This window comes from Hyperoodon ampullatus, assembly GCF_949752795.1.
Source record: "Hyperoodon ampullatus genome assembly, chromosome: 1".
Classification (NCBI taxonomy): domain Eukaryota; kingdom Metazoa; phylum Chordata; class Mammalia; order Artiodactyla; family Ziphiidae; genus Hyperoodon; species Hyperoodon ampullatus.
In genome coordinates, this window is record NC_136914.1 from 210203899 (window position 1) to 210228329 (window position 24431).

Here is a 24431-nt window from a genome sequence, read left to right on the forward strand (position 1 = left end):
GGTTTTTGTTTTTTTTAATTAATTTATTATATTTATTTTTGGCTGTGTTGGGTCTTCGTTTCTGTGCGAGGGCTTTCTCCAGTTGCGGCGAGCAGGGGCCACTCTTCATCGCGGTGCACAGGCCTCTCATTGTCACGGCCTCTCCCGTTGTGGAGCACAAGCTCCAGACACGCAGGCTCAGTAGTTGTGGCTCACGGGCCTAGCCGCTCCGCGGCATGTGGGATCTTCTCAGATCAGGGCACGAACCCGTGTCCCCTGCACTGGCAAGCGGATTCCTAACCACTGCGCCACCAGGGAAGGCCCAAACTGGAGTGTTTAAATTCACAATCCAAGTTTTATTAATCTTGGTTATTTTTATATTATGGGAATAAAATCTGTTTTATTAATACATACTGCTTTAAGCATACAGGTGCAGGTTATTTTCTAGCTATTGTTAATAAGGAAGGTGTAGGGTGTTCTGCAGAAGTGCTAAGTTATCATTCAGTGACTTATTTGCGGTTGTTCCTTTTCTGCCATTTCCTGTTGGCGAATTGTATCCTGTGCTGCTTGCTGCATTTTCTCTAGTTTTTCCAGAGTCAGAGATTTTAGGGGTAAAAGTTTGGGTTTACACAGCACCATTGTGGCTATATCTTCTACAGACAACTGCCCTAAAATTTAAAAAGAAAGAAGAATTGGAGTGAGATAACACAGCTGTTTGGTGGTTTGGATTTGCAGCTAGAATTAAGGTCTAAAAACTTAATCCATTGACATTGAAAAATCTCTTGTTCTCATAGTTCCCCCCAGAGTGTATCTTCAGTATAAAAATATAAAAGCAACATTTACCCCACAGCATATCTTCAATATAAAAATATAAAAGCAACATTTAATACTAGGAAGTTCATAAGGTATTGAATTTTCTAAGATCCTAAGCTACAATGAGACAACTTTTTGTGTCAAACGTTTAATCTCAAAGAAATTGGGGGGAAATACAACGTACATAAAAATAAGAGGAGGAACAAGATGGCACAGTTAAAGGACCTTGAGCTCACCCCCTCTCATGAGCACACCAAAATCACAACTAAATGCTGAACAACTGTCAATAAAAAAGACAAGCCTATCAAAAAAGATACACATCCAAAGACATAAGGCAGAAACCCAATGAGATGGCAGGAGGGGCACACATGCAAAATCATATCCCATACCCCCCAGGGTGGGTAACCCACAAACCAGAGAACAGTTACATTGCAGAAGTTCTCCCACAGGATTGAGAGTTCTGAGCCCCATGTCAGGCTCCCTAGCCCAGGGGTCTGGCATCAGGAGGGGAGCCCTCAGAGCATTTGGCTTAGAAGGTCAGTGGCACTTGAATGTAGGAGCTCCACAGGACTGGGGGAGACAGACTCCACTCTTGGAGCACACACACAAGGTATTGTGTGCCCTGGGACCCAGGGCAAAAGTGCAGTGACTTGATAGGAGCCTGGGCAAGATGTACCTGCTGGTCTTGGAGGGTCTGCTGGGGAGGTGTGAGGTGACTGTGGTTCGCAGGACATAAAGGCTGGTGGCAAACATATACAAGAGTACTCATCTGAAGGCTAACATCTTGCTTGGGACATTAACAAAAACAATAGAAAAGATCAATGAGACTGAAAGCTGGTTCTCTTAAAAGATACATGAAATTGATAAACCTTTAGCCAGACTCATCAAGAAAAAGGAGAGGGCCCAAATCAATAAAACTAGAAAAAGAAGTTACAAGCAGCTATATGCCAATTAAATGGACAACCTAGAGGAAATGGACATTCTTAGAAAAGTACAATCTCCCAAGACTGAACCAGGAAGAAATAGAAAATATGGACAGACCAATTACAAGCACTGAAATTGAATCTGATTAAAATACCCCTGAAAAACGTCCAGGACCAGATGTCTTCACAGGTGAATTCTACCAAACGTTCAGAGAAGAGTTAGCACCTATCCTTCTTGAAACTATTCCACAAAATTGCAGAGGAAGGAACAATTCCAAACTCCTTCTATGAGGCCACCATCACCCTGATACCAAAACCACAGGTATCACAAAGATACCACAAAGAAGGACAATTACAAGCCAGTATCACTGATGAGCATAGATGCAAAAATCCTCAGCAAAATACTAACAAACTGAATCCAACAATATATTAAAAGGATCATACACCATGATCAAATGGGATTTATCCTAGGGAAGCAAGAATTTTTCAATCTGCAAATCAGTGTCATATACCATCAAATTGAAGAATAAAAGGCACACGATCATCTCAATAGATGCAGAAAAAGCTTCTGATAAAATTCAACATCCATTTATGATTAAAAAAAAAAAACTCCAGGAATTGGGCTAACATACTCAACAGTGAAAAGCTGAAAGCATTCCTCTAAGGTCAGGTACAAGACAAGGATGCCCAGTCTTGCCACTTTTATTCAACATAGTTTTGGAAGTCCTAGTCACAGCCGTCAGGGAAGAAAAAGAAAGAAAAGGAATCCAAATTGGAAAAGCAGAAGCAAAGCTGTCACAGTTTGCAGATGACATGATACTATACATAGGAAATCCTAAAGACACTACCAGAAAAATACTAGAGCTCATCAATGAATTCAGTAAAGTCACAGGATACAAAATTAATACACAGAAATTTGTTGCATTCTATACACTAACAATGGAAGCTCAGAAAGAGGAAATAAGGAAATAATCCAATTTACCATCACATCAAAAAGAATAAAATACCTAGGAAAATAAACCCATCTAGGGAGGCAAAAGACCTAACTCTGAAAACTATAAAACAGGGATGAAAGAAATCAAAGATGACACAAACAGATGGAAAGATATACCATGTTCTTGGATTAGGAGAGTCATTATTGTCAAAATCACTATACTATGCAAGTCAATCTACAGAGTCAATGCAATCCCTATCAAATTAGCAATGGCATTTTTCACAGAACTAGAACAAAAAATTTTTAAATTTGTATGTAAACACAAAAGACCCCGAATAGTCAAAGCAATCTTGAGAAAGAAAAACGGAGCTGGAGGAATCAGGTTCCCTGACATCAGACTATATGACAAAGCTACAGTAATCAAAACAGTATGGTATGGCACAAAACCAGACAGATCAATGGAACAGGATAGAAAGCCCAGAAATAAACCCACTTACCTATGGTCAATTAATCTACAACAAAGGAGTCAAGAATATACAACGGAGAAGAGACACTCTCTTCAGTAAGTGGTGCCGGGAAAACTAGACAGCTACATGTAAAAGAATGAAATTAGAACATTCTCTAACGCCACACATAAAAATAAACTCAAAATGGATTAAAGAACTAAATGTAAGACCTGATTCTATAAAACTCCTAGAGGAAAACATAGGCAGAACAGTCTTTGACATAAATTGCAGCAATATCTTTTTGGACCTGTCTCCTAGAGTAATGTAAATAAAAACAAAAATAAACAAATGGGACCTAATTAAAGGCTTTTGCACAGCAAAGGGAACCATAAACTAAACAAAAAGACAACCTACAGAATGGGAGAAAATGTTTGCAAATGATGAGACTGACAAGGGATTAATTGTCAAAATATACAAATACCTAATACAACTCAATATCAAAAAAACAAACAACCCAATCAAAAAACGGGCAAAAGATCTAAGTAGACATTTCTCCAAAGACATATGGATGGCCAATAGACACAAGAAAAAATGATCAACTTCACTAATTATTAGAGAAATGCAAATCAAAACTATAATGAGGTATCACCTCACACTGTTCAGAATGGCCATCATCAAAAAGTCTACAAATAATAAATGCTGGAGAGGGTGTCAAAAAAAAGGAACCCTCCTACACTGTTGGTGGGAATGTAAATTGGTACAGCCACTATGGAGAGCAGCATGGAGTTTCCTTAAAAAACTAAAAATAGAGCTACAATATGATCCTGCAATCCCACTCCTGGACATATATCTGAAGAAAACCATAATTTGAAAAGATACATGCACCCTAATGTTCACTGCAGCACTATTTACAATAGCCAAGAACACGGAAGCAAACTAAATGCACACTGACAGATGAATGGATAAAGAAGATGTGGTATATATATGTGTATATATTTGTGTGTGTATATATATATATGTGTATATATGTATGTGTATATATATATGTATGTATATATATACACACACACACACACACGCACACACAATGGAATATTACTCAACCATAAAAAAGAATGAAATAATGCCATTTGCAGCAATATGGATGGACTTAGATACTTTCATACTAAGTGAAGTAAGTCAGACAGAGAAAGACAAATATGATATTGCTTATATGTGGAATCTAAAAAACATGATACAAATAAACTTACATACAAAATGGAAATAGACCCACAGACACAGAAAACAAACTTATGGTTACCAAAGGGTTAAGGTGTGGGAGGGATAACTTAGGAGTTTGGAATAAACATATACACACTACTATATATAAAATAAACAACAAGGACCTACTGTATAACACAGGGAACTATACTAAATATTTTGTAATAACCTATAAGGGAAAAGAATCTGAAAAAAAGTAGATATATATGTATGTATAACTGAATCACTTTGCTATACACCTGTAACACAACATTGTAAATCAACTATACTTCAATAAAATAAATGGAAATACAACAACAACAAATACATAGTAAAGTATGGTATTAACATGAATACTCAAATTACTGAATGTTTAACTTAAACCTTCGGCTTTTGTTACATTGTTTGATTTAGGTTTCTTTTCCCCCACTTTCAGACCTTATTTAGTATTACGGTAAATTATGGTACTGTTTTTTTCCACTGGAAATTCCTTATTGTAATCTGCAATCTTGAGTGTAACAGAATTTCTACATTTAAGAAACAATCCAACTGTCATTTTACATCCTTTTACTGGTTGGGGCGGGGAAGCAATGGATTACTCCTTTACAACCTACTCATGACAAAAGCATAGTAAAAGTGGAGAGTATGTGTGGTGTATAGAACACAAAATAGTTTCAGATATTCAGCTATTGAGCCTACTACATGACACTGCCTATTAGTTTTTAGGTTCCTACAATATTCTATGACCTAAGTATTTGTGACTTAGATACCTTGTTTCGGAAGAACTTCCCGGAACAGTGACTTCATTTCTGCCATATCTGAATTGTTGGATAGTTTCTTCCTTCAATGAGAAAACAATTATTAGTATTATTCAAGAATGAATTCCCAAAGCATATTGCTTGAGATATTTCCATTGTAGTTTAAGAAAATCACAATTCCTATAGAAAATGAACTATCCTATCCTTGCATAATTTTCCTGTTAATTACCTGTGAGTCTTTTCATTGAAACAAGGTTGAGATAGTTCATATAAGCATGCAGATCTTGTCAACTTTCATTCATAAGTGGTGGTGGTAATTGGAAGGCTGCATGTTCTAAATTTTTCCCCTCCTAGTGAAAATTGGGCTTAAGTTTTTCAGGCAAAGGTAAATTACCCAATAGGTATCTATCCAGCTGAGGAAAACCAAAGGGATTTATGTGCAGCTGATAGCATCTCCCCTGAATGGTGGGTGATGTAAAAGACATGACCATTTGGGAGGTGGGGTAAGGCAGACTGTTAGGGAAAGGAGGAGGTAGTATGTAAATACTGCCTAACATCCCCACTTCTTTCAGTAACTAACAGCCAGTTTCTACTTTAATTCCTTTGCTATAATGACAAAAAACATCTTAAGGATCAGTTACTGGCTACACAGCTGCCATTTGTAAGGAAGCAACACAAACAGGTGAAATTGGCTCTTGAATACTAGAAGTGAGGTGTGTTCTCAGTTTATTATTTTCCTCTAATACAGAGACACTGTATGTTGAAGCACCAGTGAATACCCTCACGTAAGTATTTTGTTATGAATATCCCAGCATATATGTCACCTCTGGCTGATGACAACCGTTCCCAGTGTTACATCCCAGTTTATGCCATGTTATATATATTCAAGGTGTTCTGGACTGTAACTTGTAGCATGACCCCTTTCCAAACACAGATGCTTCTCTAGACAGTCCCACCCATTTTGTGATATTTTGCCATACTGATGCAACTCACTGTATATCTTTCACAACATCACCACCACAGAAGAAAGATTATTTATAATGTGGTGATGCTGGCTTGGTGCCTGCCTTTACCACCCACTGCAAATTAGTTATAATCAAGTGAAGCTGCTTCTGGTCTTAGTTATTCCCATTACCTCTACTTTGACATTCCTAAAAAAAGCTTCATACTCTCCATCCACCAAGCCTCTTCCCCTTCTTGTTCAAATTCCTATTCTGGAAGATCTAAAGTTCCTGAGGAAGCTCTATCTGCTTTCCACAACTGTCACTGAAATTTACCCCTATAATGCTCTCTCTGGGAATGAAGATGAAGTAGGGAATGGACCAGGAATAAAGCAACTCATCACTACCTAGAATCTGAGATAACTGCAATATACAATTTACTCAGAATGCACAGCTTTTCCTTCTGACACATTCTTTCCTTCTTGTTACTTAGGCCTGCCAGTGGTAACTAGTGATCATTCCTTTTTTTTGTTTGTTTGTTTTTTTTGTTGTTGAAGGTTAGTAATATTGCAGATCTCTGAATAGCCTGAATACAACTATAACAAACAACACTTAGCCTCTCCATTAAAGATAGCACAATGAAAATATTCATTAGGCCCTTATTTGGTACAAATCTGACATGATATGCTACTGAAAGGGAGGATAGACATTATAAATGTTGATGAATGTGAGAGAAATGCATAGCATCTAAAGGTTTTTATATCACCAAATTTTTAATCACCAAAATGATAAAATGATGAATACTTAAATCTTACCTGTTTTAGAGTAGCAACTCTAGTTACTCAGAATTTAATCAATATCTTTTGCTATCTCTTCCTTATACCTCTTTCACATCCAAAATCTGGCTTGCGGAAAACAATGAAGCTTGCTGCTCTACCAAACCTTAGTTCTCTGACTAAGCTTCCATTGTTACTGGAAAGGGTGTGGAGCCAAAGGCCTTGTAGGGAGTAGGCTGGGCCTGGTGTGGGGAAGATCAGTGCTGTCACTTGCCTGGGTGGAATGTCTACTTTGCTAGGGTTGATTCTTGTTCCTAGGCCCCCCTAGGCATTGGCAGGAGAGGAACAGGAAGGGAGGGCTAAAATAAGGTGGTGGTTGGATGCCCAGCACTGCCAAGGCTACACTGTCTTGATAATCAACTGCCCAGGGAGCCCAGCGTAGGAAGGAGCACGTATATCCTTCTCCAGGGGATCTGCTAATAGCCAAGCATGGGTGTTTTGCCTGGTGTGATGCGCCCTAAGGAGTTGTGGTTACCCCTAAGGGTACTTTCTAATTGGTAAGGTAAGATGTGTGTACCACCAGGGACAGATAGGCCAAAGAAGAAATATATCAGCTAGGGATGAAATTCATGCGTATTATTCAAGTGCCACATCATTCAATTCAATAAATATGTGAGTGTCTACCATGTGCCAGGCACCATTCCATTAGTGAACAAAAGAGAAAAAAACCTTTGCTCTTTCAGAGCTTACAGTCTAGAGTATGGGGAGAGAACATAATGGTAGTAAGTGTTATAGAAAATAAAATATTTTGGGCTTCCCTGGTGGCGCAGTGGTTGACAGTCCGCCTGCCGATGCAGGGGACACGGGTTCGTGCCCCGGTTGGGGAGGATCCCACATGCCGCGGAGCGGCTGGGCCCGTGAGCCATGGCCGCTGAGCCTGCGCGTCCGGAGCCTGTGCTCCGCAACGGGAGAGGCCGCAACGGTGAGAGGCCCGCGTACTACAAAAAAAAAAAAAAAAAAAAAATATTTTAAGGGGATTTAGGAGGGCTGGGTGTTGTGGTGGTTACAATTTGAACAGGAAAATCATTATAGCCTCATTAAGAAAGTGAAAATCATTGTGGTCTCATTTTGGTGTGTGTGTTGCATCTTTTGAGTTTGCAAGAAAATCAGAAGCCTAGTATTCATAGTTAGGGAATGTATAGGGTAATGGGCACTCTCTATTGGTGGGCAGGTTTGTTGGTACAGCTTTTTTAGAGGGATAATTTATAGTATCTTTTAATATTTTGTAGTATCTACTAAAACTAAATATGCACATTTTCTTTGACCCAAACCTTCTACTAGTAATGCTCACTAAAGAAACAAAGCATGAGTGTGTAAAGATATAAGAATGTTCATTAGGGCACTGCACTCAGGCACATGTCACAGGTCAAATAAATTACGGAACCACCATACCATGGAGTACTATGTCAGATTTTAAAATGATACAGATGGGCAAGCCATATTTTCAGAGAAAATATTTAATTGCAAAAGTAAAATAGGGCTTTCCTGGTGGCGCAGTGGTTGAGGGTCCGCCTGCCGATGCAGGGGACGCGGGTTTGTGCCCCGGTCCGAGAGGATCCCATGTGCCGCGGAGTGGCTGGGCCCGTGAGCCATGGCCACTGAGCCTGCACGTCCGGAGCCTGTGCTCCGCAACGGGAGAGGCCGCAACAGTGAGAGGCCCGTGTACCGCAAAAAAAAAAAAAAAAAAAAAAGTAAAATAAAATTCCTACAGTAACAGAACCCAAACTTTTAATGCTTAGTGTCAAATAGTCACTTTTTGAAGCTTTTGGTCTGGGTAATTAGAAGATAATCTGCTGCTTCCCTTCCCCCCCGTTTCTTTAGTTTGTAATTTCTCCCAGAGGTAATGGTTTTGACGGATAATGTCTAAAATTAACACAAAAGAACCTAGAGGGAAACCAAATCTTTGTCATGAAAAATGTTACAAAGTTGTTGGTGTGAGAGTCGAAAGGCATTTATGTCTAGGCAGGATTAGTACTTTAAGTCAATCATATACATGTTGATAACATAAATTAGTCATACAACTTGGACAAGTTAGAAATCTCTGGGGAGATTTAGTTTCATAACCAAACTAAATTATGGGTGTGGGACTGGACAAGAGCACTAGAGTGTCCTTCTGAACCTTAAGAATGTGTTCAGTAGTCCTCAAATTTTATCCTTGCATAACTCTTTTGAAAAAACTAGGCAGAGAAATTAGGTACCCTTTTACACATTTCTAGATAGACATATAAATTTGTTGTAAGTTTAAATAGTTACAAAGGATAAAATTTCCAGCATATTTAAAAATAATGTATTAATCCTTTAAAAAATATATAATATAATCAAAATATCATAGCAATCTGATAGCTACCATCATCCATTAATAAAAAAATGAAGAACTTAAAAAAAATTTTTTTTTAAGATTTAATTTATTTTTTTGGCTGTGTTGCGTGTTTGTTGCTGCGCACAAGCTTTCTCTAGTTGCGGTGAGTGGGGGTTACTCTTCATTGTGGTGTGTGGGCTTCTCATTGCAGTGGCTTCTCTTGTTGTGGATCACGGGCTCTAGGTGTGCAGGCTTCAGTAGTTGCAGCATGTGGGCTCTAGAGTGCAGGCTCAGTAGTTGTGGCGCACGGGCTTAGCTGCTCTGCGGCACATGGGATCTTCCCAGGCCACGGCTCGAACCTGTGTCCCCTGCATTGGCAGGTGGATTCTTATCCACTGTGCCACGAGGGAAGTCCCAAGGACTCTTTCTTAAGTCAGAAATTTTATATCTTTTTTTCTCCCTACATCTCTATTTCCACTGCACTTAATTTTATTTTAATGTATGTTTTCATGCTTGAGCATATTTTAGTAATTATCCTACCATACTTCTCTGCCACAAAAATGTTTATAAATTTAAATGAAAAACTTAAAATATTTTGGATTGAGTTATTCCAATTATTAGTGAAAATCAATAAAAATAAGTTACACATCGATAATTACTGAGCATAAAGTTAATGGCTATATATCTAACCTCCATGTGGCTTTTCTTTCTCTCACTCTCTCTCCTTAATTTGAGGATTCAGCATTCCAGTTGTTATGTTTGAAACCACCCTAAAAAAAATCTCTTAGTAGGAAAAAATACTGTTTTGTCTGTGGGTTTTGTTTTACAGCATTAGTCTTATTTTTAAAAGATGCTGCCACTGGAACTGTCAGATCTCAAGCTTAATCAGCAATAAGCAACACTTGAAAAGCTTACAAGTTTTGTATATTTTTCATAGATTAGCTTATATGAGAACATACTGTTGAGACCAAGATCATGGGTTAAATAGCTAAACAGGACTGTTAGCTTTAAATTGTACCCTATTTTCATCTAGCCAGCTGGAAAATGTAGACTACAGTCAGATGGGGGCAGACAGAGAAGAGGAATAGATTACTCAAATCCAAATTCCATTCCTGGTAACTCAAAACATATACATATGGATCAGAAATATCAAAATGGAAACATACTGTGGATGCCAAAGCCAAGTCTTAGCTTCTAAAAATGCTCAGGCCAGGATTTGGATGTTTTAAAAACTCTCCTCCTAGGTCATACTAAAGTCTCCTTAGTCTAATATTTGATCTTTGATAGGAGCCCCAAAAGAGCCATTCTGTGGGTCAAGTGGTGTGCCTACCACTTCTAGTCCACCATTAGCTTTTCATCATAATTTTTTCCCTCCATTAATTTATCTTAACTTACCAGCTTATCCTAATTGTACAAAACCCCATTTTTAAATTCTGAAATCGAATGCTTCAGAGTATTCTAGGATCCCAAGTATTTTTTTTTTTATGGGAACATGTGTATATGTATAACTGATTCACCTTGTCATAAAGCAGAAACCAACACACCATTGTCAAGCAACCACACTCCAACAACAACAACAAAAAATTAAACGCACAACAGGTGCTCCAGCTCTGACGTGTATATCTCTATCGTAAAAGAAAAAGGCGGTAAACAGCACCAGGGGCAGGGGCTGAGCAGGCCCCGTCATGTCTCGGGAGCGGGGAGCTGGGCACCCGGAATCCTGGGGCCGCAGGGAGCCAAAGGGGTGGGGGCCGCGCTGCTGCCACATCACCGGATCGTGTACTTGTCCCACTTCTTCTCAGGGTCGTAGGGCTCCCAGCGGCTGGCGGGGAAGATGTGCTTGTTCTTCTCGTACCAGCTCCGCAGCACCACCTTGCCCGCGTGCGACTCGTCCTTCTCCACGGTGGCATCGCTGAGCAGCCGCACATCATCGTGAACGTCGAAATTGAAGAGGGGCCCGCTCTTCCCTCGCGCCTTGGTGACGATGAAGTCATAGAAGCTGTGGTGGTGGGGTATGATTAGGTCCTCCTTGATGTACATGAGCTGCTCCACCCCTGCCGACCTGAGCTCGCTGAAGTCTTTGCGCAGGATCTCGAGGGCCTTCTGCAGGAACTGCTGCATCGTGTTGCCCTTCTTCATCTTGACTGTACGCCGGTGCCCAGAGCCATCCCAGTAACTGAAGGTGATCTCGATCTCCTCGCTCTTGATCTTCTCCTGCTTGGCTTCCCACTCCTGCCGCAGCTCCTCCCGCAGGCGATTCTCCTCCTCCTCCCGGTCTCGGTCAGGCAAGAAGCTCGTGTCCACATCTGGGTTCTTCCCCAGTTTCCTCTTCTTTGTGGTGATCTCTTCCCTCTCCAGCTCGTCGTCGTCCACGGTCGCCTCCTCCTCCTCGTCGCCTGCCTCGTCCTCTTCCTCCAGGATGAAGGACAGGCTGGAGATCTTCCGCTTGGCCTCCTTCTTGCGCTCCTTCTCTCGCAGCTTCTCCAGCTTCAGCTGCAGCTCCTTTGACTGCTCCTTCTTGGCCAGCTGCTTCTCCCGCTCCTTCACCAGGGCCTCCTGCTTAGCCTTCATGTCGTTCAGGGTCACAAGACCCACGGTGCTGGACTTGAGCTCCGCCTCCACGGCATCGTAGTGCGCAGAGAACTTCTTGTCGATGTTGGATTTCATTATGTTCTCCTCTGCGATCCTCTGCTTCATCTGCTCCATCTGCTCGCGCTGTTGCTCCCGCTTCTTCATCAGGTGCATGGCGCGGCCCGCCTCGCTCGCGGCACCCTTGTACTGAGCCATGGCGGCGGCGACAGCGGTCCGGCCGAGTCTCAGGGGCTGTGGCGGCTGTGGAGGCGGCCGTGCAGTGAACTGACTCCAGCGCCGTGACGTCGGCTACCGGGAGACTCGCTGCCGGATCCCAAGTATTTTAAACAAGCTGCAACGGTATAATCCAATGTATGATTTAAAACAAAAGCTTGTACTGGCATTTTTGTTTGTTTGTTTTCATTTTTTTCGGGTCAGTATATTCCATGTTTATACCTTAAATGGGTTGTACTCTGGCTAATTAGCTTTGTGACGTTGAAAACATTTCCTAACCAATTGGAGGTTTGATTTTTTCATAAAAAACATGTTTAGCATCAGTCTTGAGTTGCAAGGTTCAAATGAAAAGTGAATGTACAAGTGCTTAGAAATACAGTGTGACATTTATTATTCCATGTCTAATTTTCATATCTCTATAATAAAAAACTTGTTGTAGATTTCCTGTTAAGTGCCTTCCCACACTTAAAAACCCTCTGAATCCTCATCAACACCACGGTACCTACAAAACAGCATGATCTATTTAAAGATGTTTTCCTTTAAAAATCTGTCTTACTTATTTACTTTTAAAGAACATGTGCTACCGGATGGTTCTTTCTTTTCTTAAAATTTAATTAATTAATTAATTTTGGGCTGTGTTGGGTCTTCGTTGCTGTGCGCCGGCTTTTCTCTAGTTGCGACGAGCGGAGGCTACTCTTCGTTGCGGTGCACAGGCTTCTCATTGCAGTGGCTTCTCTTGTTGTGGAGCATGGGCTCTAGATGCACGCAGACTTCAGTAGCTGTGGCACGCGGGCTCAGTGGTTGTGGCGCATGGGCTTAGTTGCTCCATGGCATGTGGGATCTTCCTGGACCAGGGCTTGAACCCATGTCCCCTGCATTGGCAGGCAGATTCTTAAGTACTGCACCACCAGGGAAATCCCATTTTTCTTAAATATATTAAAGATATGATAATAAAGAAAACTTATTTCCTAAGATAATTCAAGGTTGAGAAAATGTGAACAAGTTTTTAAATTGGTGGAAAAGAGTAAAAACCTTTTAAATTGCAATCAAGGAAATAGACACTTGGTGTACATAAGATTCTATCTTTAATTTTTTTTTTTTTTTTTTTGCGGTACGCGGGCCTCTCACTGTTGTGGCCTCTCACGTTGTGGAGCACAGGCTCCAGACGCACAGGCTCAGCGGCCATGGCTCACGGGCCCAGCCGCTCCGCGGCATGTGGGATCTTTCCGGACCGGGGCATGAACCCATGTCCCCTGCATCGGCAGGCAGACTCTCAACCACTGCGCTACCAGGGAAGCCCCTCTATCTTTAATTTTTGATAGAGGTGATAAGTGACTTGTTACCTTACTTAGAGAAGTAAATGCACCTGAAATATGGCAAAAAAGAAAACATTTATAAAGCATTCTGAGATTTTCAACCAAAGTACCAATTGCGTTTTTATGCAAGAAACGCAGAGGTCATAAACTCGTAGCCCTTGGTGCTACCCAGTTAAATGTTTTGCTGGCTTGATTAATGTTTAAAAAGTATTCGAACCAATGTTTAAATATCAGGAGATTTCACATGAAGTCCACATTTTAGTTCCTCTTGACAAATCTGGTAACACCAGGTCCATATCCCCAGATGGCAAAATTTGGCTGGGGCTGGGAAGTGATGCCCCATTTAGATGAGCATGGGGAGTTCTCCAATCCCCACCACTGCCTATTGTTTCCCTTAACATTACCTGCCCGGCAACTACAGGTACCTGACTTCACAACTTCAGTAAAACAGAGCCACGCCAATATATTACATGCCAAACGATCCTCTTTTATCATTAATGGGCATTAGGAAGCAAAAATACAATCTCTAGGAACCGAGGGAGGCACTGGAAGCAACCTTCTTTATGTAGAATACAGTAAAGGATATTTTTCTTTTGTGACTATTTATTAATTCCTTTTAAGTAAATTCAATCTCCCTGCTGCAAGCTGTCGATGGGGGTGGCAGGAATGGTAGGAAAAAAATGAAAAAAATTATCTTTTGTCTTATGCAAGACTTGTGTGGTTGACTGACAGATGAACTTTCAAATGCATATTAGATTTCTGAATGTAAACTAACATGAGAAAAAGGTGAAAGAGGGAGTCCCAAGAGATGTGTTTTTCAGCAGATATAAATTAGTAATGCTCACTCTCATTCAAGAGGTTGACCACATGCGAGCAGACTGCTTAATTTGGATTGATAATGTTCAACCAGAGATGCCAAATAACATCATATGTCATGTAGTTGGAAACTATAGTAGATTCTATTTTGTTTTGCTATCTGGCATCTGCTGGTAGAAAAATGTTGCAACATGTTCAATTTGGCTAATTAATCCAGACTCATGTGAATAATATGTGCAGTGTCTAGCTTCTGAAACATGCCTAGGCCTAAGAACAGGAACTGCTCTTCTTGGGTGAACCTGGATGATGCCATTGGTTCTGTTACATACCAGTAGCAGACACTACTGTTAAGTTAGTAGAAAATGACATATCCTACTCATGCAGAATACCTTTTTCTAATAATTTGTTTTTTCAAAATTCAGTACTAGAAAATAGTTCTAAAACTGTTAGCTACTAACCTTTAAAAAAGGGTTAAACCTTTAAAAAAAAACGTATCTGAAGAACTTTTTATATTCTCAGTATCAGAGATATAAACCCTACTTCAATAGTATGCAAGGAAAGGGAAATAAAGAATTGTTTGATACTTTACTATTTCTGAAAGCCTGAACCTCAGATCACCTATATCAAAATCCCCTGGACAATTATTAAAAATACAGATTTTTCGGGAGTCTTCCCCAGACTCATGAATCAGAATCTCTAATTTTTTTTTTTTTTTTTTTTTTTTGTGGTACACGGGCCTCTCACTGTTGTGGCCTCTCCCGTTGCGGAGCACAGGCTCCGGACGCGCAGGCTCAGAGGCCATGGCTCACGGGCCTAGCTGCTCCGCGGCATGTGGGATCTGCCCGGACCGGGGCACGAACCCGTGTTCCCTGCATTGGCAGGCGGACTCTCAACCACTGCGCCACCAGGGAAGCCCAGAATCTCTAATTTTTAATTAAGTTCCCCAAATTAAAGTTGGAGAACCAACTTAAAGTCATTCACTCATTCAATAAATAAATATTTAATGTCTACAATGTACTCAGATTGGACTGCTTTAGAAGCTACTAATAATAACTACCATACACTAACCATATACCATGTACTATACACTATGCTAAAATAAAGCATTCTATGTGTTTGACTCATTCTCTTCAACAATTCTAAGAGGTTTTACGGCTCCATTTAATAGATGATAAACAGAACGAGTAAACTGTCCAAAGTCACCAGCTAATGAATGTGCCTGTTCCTGAAACCCAGGTCTGATTCTAGAAACTGTGGTCTTAATTGGTATATTATTTTGCCTTATTTGAATCTGGAGTAAACTTAAAACTGTTTCATAGTCCCACCATGAGCAAATTTTCTTCTACACAAAAGAAGTGACTGAAGGAGTGCATTACTTAACTTTCAATATGAAGGCTAAAAACATTCTATATCAATCTAAGAATTTTTGCCCTACCAGAGCATTTTCTTCTGTCCCCTTAAGTGCATTTTCTTCCTTCTGCTTATCTTTCATGATCAAATATAAGTCTAGGATAGAAGGAATACATAGGCTTGGCCAACTGGGGAGTTTTCCTCTTGTGATTATGAAGTAAATTCTGCAAACACTTCTCTATCCATTGGACACAGACTGTACCTAATGTACTAAGTGCTAAGTATAATCTTGATTTTGCAATTTTTAATAAGTTCTGATGAATGCTACCGAAAGCCTATCACAGAAATACCAGGACTAATTAGGACTTGCAAGAGTTTCAGGGAGAAAAATAACATTGCCGAAATTGGATGTGGCCAGATGGCCAGCAGTTGCCTCAGTCTCTGCTTTGATAACATCAAGATTCATCTGTATTTGAATTGCAGGGCCCACACATCTTTCATCAACCGTCCCTGGGGTGCCAGGAGTTGAAACTCATGAAACTATGCTGACATCAGTACACTTTGCGGAAGATTACATTGCACCAGCTCCAAGTGTAGGCAAAGTAGCAGCAACACTTTATTAAAAGGTAGACAGTCTATGTTGCCACTGCAGGGCACTAACATACTCTACGTAGACAGGAGGATTAAATACCAAACTCTTCTTTGTAGGATATCATAGAAGGGTGGTATGTTGAGAAGTGGGATGGATTTAACAAGCAGCTCATGGTATGGTAAAAGTAGCTTCATTTGAGAAGACTTAATCATGATTGGAAAAGTATGAATACTGTGAAGTATTCTTGCAAAAAATGTTAAACTGAATCTAATCACACCTCCAGACCAACTTCTGATTTACAAGAAATAAGAAAAAAGGAGATATTCAAAAAGACCCCTGGCCTGAACACTTCAAAATGACAATGTCACAAGGGAAAGAGAGATGGGGGAACTGTTCTAGATTAAGCCCAAAGAGTTACAATACCCAAATACAATACATAAACCATGACTGGATCCTGGTTTGTTTGTTTTTTTTTTGCAAGGAGGAGAAGGTATAAAAGACATTCTTGGGTCAAATGGGAAAATGTACATACATTCAGACTGAATTTCAAAGACTACAGAATTACTAACTTCCTTAGTTGTGATAATGATGTTTTGCAGGAGAACTTTATAATTCTTAGGAAATACACGTTGGGAATTTTAGAGATGTCTGCTTAACAATAGGTGTCTGCAACCTATTTCCAAATGTCTCAGTGACAATTAAAAAGTGTGTGAGAAGGAGTGAAATAAATATGGCACGATGTAAACAACTGTTGGATCTAGGTGAAAGCTACATGAATGTATATTGTATTCTTTAAACTTTTTAATGTATGAATATTTCTTTAATAAAATATGAGGGGAAGAAATCATTTTGCAGAGACTTCAGAGTGGAAGCTTAAGAAAAGGTTGAGTAACAGGGACTATGCTGAATTTCTGATAAACTGAAGTTCCCTTAAACTTTGCTGGCAACATCTTGGGCATCCAGGAGGCACCCAATATATTCCATCTTTCAGTATTTATCAAAGTAATATCATGTGCAGGGTAAAGTAGCAGGCAGATAAATCTGATACAAACCATTCTATTTAGGAGTAAATATGGTAGTGAAGCTAAGAACACAAGCAGCTGTTATACAAAATAGTGGTTGTCACAAAAGAGGTACAAAAAGTGCTAGGTAAGCTCAGAGAAAATTACTTCCTGCTGGGGAGAATCTGCAAACACATCTCCAATTATAACTAGGACATGGATATAGAATCACAAAACGTTGGTGCTTCAGTGATAAACCTTGTTAGAGAAAAGAATACATAGTTCATTTTGGCTGGAGCACGAGTACTAAGGATACAAAAAGAAACTGAGCAAAGAAGGTAGGTGTGCACCCTGGTTGTTGACTGGCCTGGATATAAACAATTTTCAGTTTACCTGAAAGTTCTCCTGATCCTTCTTCCCGCAGCTTTAGGCATCCAACCCGATACTACCGAGATGACTCACAGCTGTTGACTCAAAACCTACAGAAGGAACTACATGAGAAAATGTGTGACAATTCTGGTAAAGAGCCACATAAAACTAATACGGTAGTTTTACGAATATTCACAAACATTATGTTGTTTAATAAACCGTAGACATGCAGGATTAGGACAGTATACCTTCATCCAAAACTGCAGTCAATGCTTACAAACCCCCACCAGAGGAGAAACAAAGAAAAGGGAGAAAATTCAGAATCTGAAGGCAGGAAGTGCGGAAATAAGACTTAGAGGTGTCGCCGCGGTGGTTGGGAATGGAAAATGATTTCCTCAAGCTCCAGAATTCTCCTTCCTTAAAGGTCAGGGGGTGAAAGTACGTAACGACTTTGCGGGGGCGTGGTCAGGAGCTCCACTTCGCGGGAGTTAGGGGGCCACACCCAGGCCCCTCCCGTCCCAGCTTGCAGCAGCGCGGCGACGGGAGCCGGTTGAGCCGCCTCACCCCACAGGGAGCCTCAGAGGGGCGGAGGGGGGTGGGGGGCGAGCCGCCGCCTGGCCAGCCCGGAAAGAAAACCTTCTTCCAGCGGAAGCGGCTCTGAGTCCGGCTAGCCTCATCTGCGCTTTGTCTCCCAGGGGCCGTTCGGCCTGCTCGGGCCTGACCCACGGTTCGGGACCAAGGGACACTCACCTCACTTCGCCACTCCTGTCAGAATGGGTACTCCCTGGGGCAAGGGGGGGCGCAAGCTATTCCCATCCTTCTGCCATGACCCCATTCAGAAGTGTCAAAGGCAACTTCCGGGCAAGACGGGATTCCGGAGCCCTAAACTCTTGTCCACCTAAGTAAGTGACCAGACATCCCAGCAGAATAAGGGCCAGGAAACCTGCTCCCTCTATCCCCGAACCCGGGCAGCTAGTCCGGAATATGAATTAACTTGTTTAACATGGGATGTCTGGTCACCTTTGGTTCTCTTTTGGGCCTACTTACAGATGCATCTCTTCCCAGACGGCTCAACTGTTGCCCAGGGCAACTATGAGATTGGGCGAAGGGAAAACGACGTCACACAGGAGACGGGAGGCCCGGAAACTCCCGTTGCCATTATCAGTTATGGCTGCCTTAGCGTCAACAGTAACTTCGGATTGAGAGTTGTCTCTCTACCCAGCTGGAGGCTCTCTCTGTGGCCCAGCTAGCCAGCGGCGCCCTGTGGGCGGGAGAGAGCGCGTTGAGGAGCGGAGGAAAGGAAAAGGGCGGAGAGAGGGAAGCTGGCGCCCATACCTCACTCTGATTGGGTAGCGCCGCTGGCGACAGTGCCTCACTCTGATTGGGCAGCGTGCGTTGCCCTGGCTCCGCCTGTTTTTCTTCCCCAGCGATTGACGGGCCTGCACCGGAGGGGTGGGGCGGGGCGGTAGGAGCGAGAGTGTGTATAGGGGCGGGCGGGCGGGCGGGGCGGGGCGAGTGGGGGAGGGGCGGGCGGGGGGCGGCGGTTGGGCAGAGTCGCCTCCAAGGAGGAGGAGGAAGGAGGGCGAGCGAAGAGGATGGCGGAGTCGCGGCTCCTGACGGTAACTAGGGGCCGCTGAGGCGGGAGGGTGCCTGTTGGCCGGTTCTTCCTGCCTTCCTTCCTGCCCGTCGGGCGGTCGGGCGGGCTGTCGATAGGGGGAGGCCCCGAGCGTCCTGACAGGCGCGAGCCGGCGGGGCCGGGGCGAGGCCCGAGGGGCCGGGGCCCTGGGAGGCGCCGCCGCCGCCGCTTTCCTGGGTGCTGTCGCCGGGAGGGCCGGGCCCTAGTAGCCGGCTCTCGTGCGGGGCCCACAGCCGAGCGCCGAGAGCGAGCCGGCCGGCTGACAGCGTCCGGGGCCGGGCCTGCGGTGGAGGCGGGCGACCAGGACAGCGCCCGGGCGAGGACTGAACCGGCTCGAGAACCGGGGCCGGGGGCGCCCGGAGGACGGTGCTGCTCCACTGGGCTCCCGGGGTCACCGCGCCCAAGCTGCCGGGCGCCCCGTGGGCGTGTGAATCGTTGGCGGGGGCCCTGGCGCGGCAGTAGTGCTACGGGGTGGAGTCTTTCCTCGCCCCTTCCCCAAAGCCCACCGCGCTCTCCCCGTCTCCTCTCCGTTCCTTGAAGAGTGGTGAGTCGGCTTTGGGTGTGTGGCTTGGTGAAGCGAGTTGTAGGCATCCAAGACTGCTCTGTTGGACATGCCTAATGGCAACCTCTTTCCGCGGTAGGTTTTAGGGACAGAGGAAAAGTACTCTTCTTCCCCCCCACCCCGCCCCATGGTAGAGGCTTCAGGACAAAACGATTTTTCCCCAGCCCCTCAGTATCCATTGTTTTGTACCATCCCCCTCCCCCCCCCTTTCCTAGGTAGAAGAATAATGACGCCAAGCCATTAATTGCTCCTTTTTTTAAAAAATCAACAGAGGGTTTGTGTAATTGTGTTAATATGGATGTACAAACAGGTGAAATGAATACCGTTTCGGTGGTTGAAAAGAAGATGCTTTTGAGTGTGTGTGTGTGTGTGTGTGTGTTTAAGCCTTCAACCCTTACAGCTGGTGATTTGATTTTCTTGTCTGTTGCTTTGTATCATAATGGGGGTGATGAGAATAAAAGAGGAAGCAGTGTTTTGCAACCTACCCAAAAAAATGTTTTCTAAGTCTTTGGGGATGCTGAAGCAAAATCGGGTTGCAGATGTTGACTGTATAGTATTTGCCTCCCTCACGATAAGTACCAACAGTCTACATCTAAGCTTACACCTGTGTAGTTTTGTACACTTCTTCATAAATGTCAGCACTTTCTCGTATCTGCTCAGAGTAATGGATAATTGTATCTAAAACTATTTTTTGTTATGTTTTTCAGAATCTTAGGGTACACTTGTGTAACTAAGAATTTTTTATCTAAATGTAGCATCAACACTGAAAGATTGTCTTAATTTTAAAAACCTCAGTCTATTAGTTGCTAACCTCTACCCTCAGCTTTACATGCCATAGCCCTTGTAACTGTTTGTTAATATGTATTAGAAGAGACGTAGCTATTGGGTACAATTTGTAACATTCAGTAAGCTTAGTTCATAGTTTGAATTTGTCAAGTGTTGATGTTTTCTATGTGACAGTGACAAGAATTATTAGGAATAAGTATGTAACTGACCATTCCCAGCATAAGGATCTTAGACTGAATGTGATAAATCTTTTAAATACTAATTTGGAAATCAGGTGCACTGTAAAAGTTTTATTTAATTATGAATATGCATTTAAGAATAGACGGCAGAGAAATAAAGGCTTTGTCTTAAGTTTTGTAACTTTCAAATGGCTTAAATGTAACATAAAGCTGACATATAAAACTGTATTCTTGAAATGCCAGTTTGGAGATGTGGACTTGGCCTATCTCTAAGGTTACTCCTTTTCCCAAAGTGTTTGTTCAGTTTTTGAAGAAAACATTTGTCTCAGGTTGGCACTTGTTTTCTGGTTTCTGATTGTTAATACAATTTTCAAGTGTTTAAGATTTCCTCTTATTTGTTATGAATTGTGGATTAAAGAGTGATATTAAGAAATACATTAATAACTTGCAGATGCATTTTTTTTTTTTAGTTTTTAAACTACTGTATTCAGAAAGTTGATCAGAGCTGTGTTTTGATAATTGTAGCAAGTAAGACTCATACAACAACTTGTGAACTAGAAACCAGTCAGAAATTTGAAACATTCCACTTTTCAAAAGGAACACTAAAATTATAAATTCTTTTTGTTATGCTTGCTGGAATTATACTTTTTAAATATTATTGTTTCTTCAGTGACTTGGGACAGGGCTTATCCCACGTTCAAGAGAGATATAAACTGGAATTCTATGTGGAATGCTCATAGATGGCTTCTGAATAGCTGCTGGTATTTTTTTTGCCTTGGTTTACCTATATGGATTTTGAGGGGAAGCGTGAATAATATTGAAATTCTTTGTTATCCAGACAGTTAAATTGCATTCATATTTGTTTTAAACATATGCTGGATTATCAGTATTTGTTGTATAATTTAATATTTCTGTAAGACATGTTCTTTAAACAGTGTAAATAGTTTTTAGATTTTATATATCTTATGAGAAAAAAATCAAAATCTGTTGTTTTTTTACTAAAAAATATACAAACCCTGACATACAGATATAAGGATGAACTTTTTTGGAGGTTGAAGATTAAGTGAAAGACTATATCTTTATAGGATTCAGTTCACTATATCATTCATCTATCATTCATGAGTGAAAAAGCATAGAATCTATGCTTATAGTAATAAAAACCCCAAACGAGGCCAAAACACCCCCCAAACAATTAAAAAACCCAGAAAAACAAGTTGACCCCAAGTCCTTCAGTGAGTTCTGAGGTCTATAGCTTGGGCTTGGTGGAAGTGTTCTTTTTTGGGGGGTGGGGGGGTGGAAGTGTTCTTGAACTAGTTTATAAGATATCAATTAGGAGAGGAAACTTAGATACAGAAATGTCAAAGTTGTATAAGACTAGTGGGGAATTAGTAACTACTTTGTTACAGATGAATTAGAAATTGGCTGTAATTTAGCAGCAGAGTGGTAAAGTACTTTTATGTGGTTTGAGAAATGAGTACTGCAGATACTAAATTGGTTGCTATTTTTGCTTATTGTTGGACTTACATTTCATGCATTACATGTTATACATTAGGCATATTATAATTAATAATTTAAGGTTAAATCTTTAACCTGCTAAAGAATATATATGTAAAATTTGCTATTCCTGTCTTCTGAATTTTACATTGTATCAGAGTTGTGTGCTGTAGGTCTTTCTGGAAATATTTTTTTCTGTTAATGTAATAAAGTTTGTATTTTCCTAACTATCTACACTGACTTTTAAAATATGAAAAATTTCTGAGTTACAAGGTGACCTATGGTGTGCTTGAACTTGATATATTATAGAGTGTTCTGAAATCTAATTGTCAACCAGTACAGGTAGAAAAGAGCATGCATAAGTCTAAGAAACTGAGTTATGTTCTAAAATATGTAACTGCATTATTTTAAGGTAAACTAATGTTCCTTCTGTCTTTGGCATTTTCTCCTGATTCCCAGTTTTTTAGCACATCATCTTTAACTCAGCAAATCAAAGTTCTAACATGCGAAAAGAGTATTCTAATTACAGAGGGCTCTTCAGCTTTTGAGATGTTGGTAACATATGTGCTTTTTGAGAAAGTATGATATTCCCATTATCAAGATTTAAAGAACTAATTAGATTATTTCACACTATATGTCTCATTCCAACTTTTCTAGAGATCAGAACTGATTGCAAAAAGTAGCTCATGCTGTAAAAGGTAAAGGTTCTTTTATCGGAAAGAATGAACATATTGCTTGAAGCTAAAACATTACAGGTGACCTTAAAAGAGGGTATAATTGGTCCCTATGTGAAATGAACCTGAAAGACTTTTATGAAGTATTTTGGCATGTCTATCTTCTAATGTTCATAGCACTCTGAACACACAATTTAAGCATTTTATTTGCCCTCAGACACTATTTATAAATCCTGAAAATTTAATTAAGTAATTTCACAGTTGACAGATAAATCTTTTTTCTTTTAGTTTTTCTGATGTCTTTGAGGTAAAGTGGAAATGATTTTTTCTGACACAATGTCTAGAATTTTGAGTTAGTTTCATCAGTTAAATTTGGGCTTTCTCAGTGTCCACTTTTGTGTTGTACAACAGTCCTTCCTGCTTTCAGGGCTTTCACAATTTTGCAGATAGTCTTTAAGTAAACTTTAAAATTTTGTTCTATAAATATTTCTTATTAACTAGTTTCATACTCACTAATGTCATAGACCTTCTGCTGAGTGCCATGTGTGTCCAATACTGTGAGGGAACAGGAATAAATATACTATGTTTCCTGCTTTCAGTAAGTTCATGGTTTGTTGCATAAACGGGACAAACAGTAAATTGTTTTACAATGTGACAAGCGCTTTGATAGCAGTATACACTGAAGAACTCAGATGAGTTAAGATTCAGACTGCATGTATAACCAGCAATGCTTACTGAAGGATACAACCTGAACTAACTCTTGAGGAATAAGTTAGATAGGTAGAGGGTAAAAAAAGCATAGAAGTTAGAGATGTTAAGGTCCATTTGGAGAACTGCAGGGAATAACAGTTTGGAGCCCATGTATGACCTAATCTTTTAAGTGATACAGTAGGCTTTCATTAAAGTTATCATTTTTAGAGATTGTTCTGTCTTGTGTACCTCATTTAATTTGGGCCTTGAACTATGGATCTCCATTAATGTTGGGGAGCTGCTTCAAATTATTATTTAAAACTTTCAACTGTGTATATTTTCCATTAATATTTTAATTAAATACAAGAACGTATCAGCCTAATGTGGAATAATTCTGAGAATTAGAACTTGGATAATGATAAAATGTTTCAAAATCATATTTAAATATATTTTTCTCAGCATGTATGCATCATGTTAAGGTAACATTTATGAATTTACTTCCTTAGAACTCCCAGTAAGGTTTTATTATACAAACATTTAAAATGCAGTCTTCTGAGAACATTGAAAACAACCTCTTCGGGCTTCCCTGGTGGCACAGTGGTTGGGAATCTGCCTGCCAGTGCAGGGGACGCGGGTTCGTGCCCCAGTCTGGGAAGATCCCACATGCCGCGGAGTCGCTGGGCCCGTGAGCCATGGCCGCTGAGCCTGCGCGTCCAGAGCCTGTGCTCCGCAGCGGGAGAGGCCACAACAGTGAGAGGCCTGCGTACCGCAAAAAAAAAAAACCCCAAAACACAAAAACCCCACAAAACAACAACAACAACAAAAAAACAGCCTCTTCTCATACTTATTTCAAAGTGTCACTGTTTGCTTTAGGTAAGTCAGACTGTATGATCAGCAGTTATATCCTGGTAGAAGTCTTAATATGGCTTTATATGATTTAAAATTTCTCTGAACTTGAATATTAAGTATTTTTTCATATAGTATGATTTAATA

The 24431-nt window shown here is 41.0% G+C and overlaps 2 protein-coding genes across 2 annotated transcripts; both read right to left on the bottom strand.

The window, feature by feature from the left end:
• Positions 1–361: 361 nt before the first annotated feature.
• On the bottom strand, positions 362–17447 carry BBIP1 (BBSome interacting protein 1). Its single transcript, XM_079716318.1, has 3 exons — positions 17442–17447; positions 5105–5175; positions 362–647 (listed from the first exon to the last, which is right to left on the bottom strand). Exons 2-3 carry the CDS (start codon positions 5148–5150, stop codon positions 481–483), a joined length of 213 nt encoding a protein of 70 aa, XP_079572444.1. The 5' UTR covers positions 5151–5175; positions 17442–17447; the 3' UTR covers positions 362–480.
• On the bottom strand, positions 10772–11955 carry LOC307064794 (protein FAM50A-like; the record flags this gene model as incomplete). Its single annotated transcript, XM_079721491.1, has 1 exon — positions 10772–11955. One exon carries the CDS (start codon positions 11953–11955, stop codon positions 10936–10938), a length of 1020 nt encoding a protein of 339 aa, XP_079577617.1. The 3' UTR covers positions 10772–10935.
• Positions 17448–24431: the final 6984 nt, after the last annotated feature.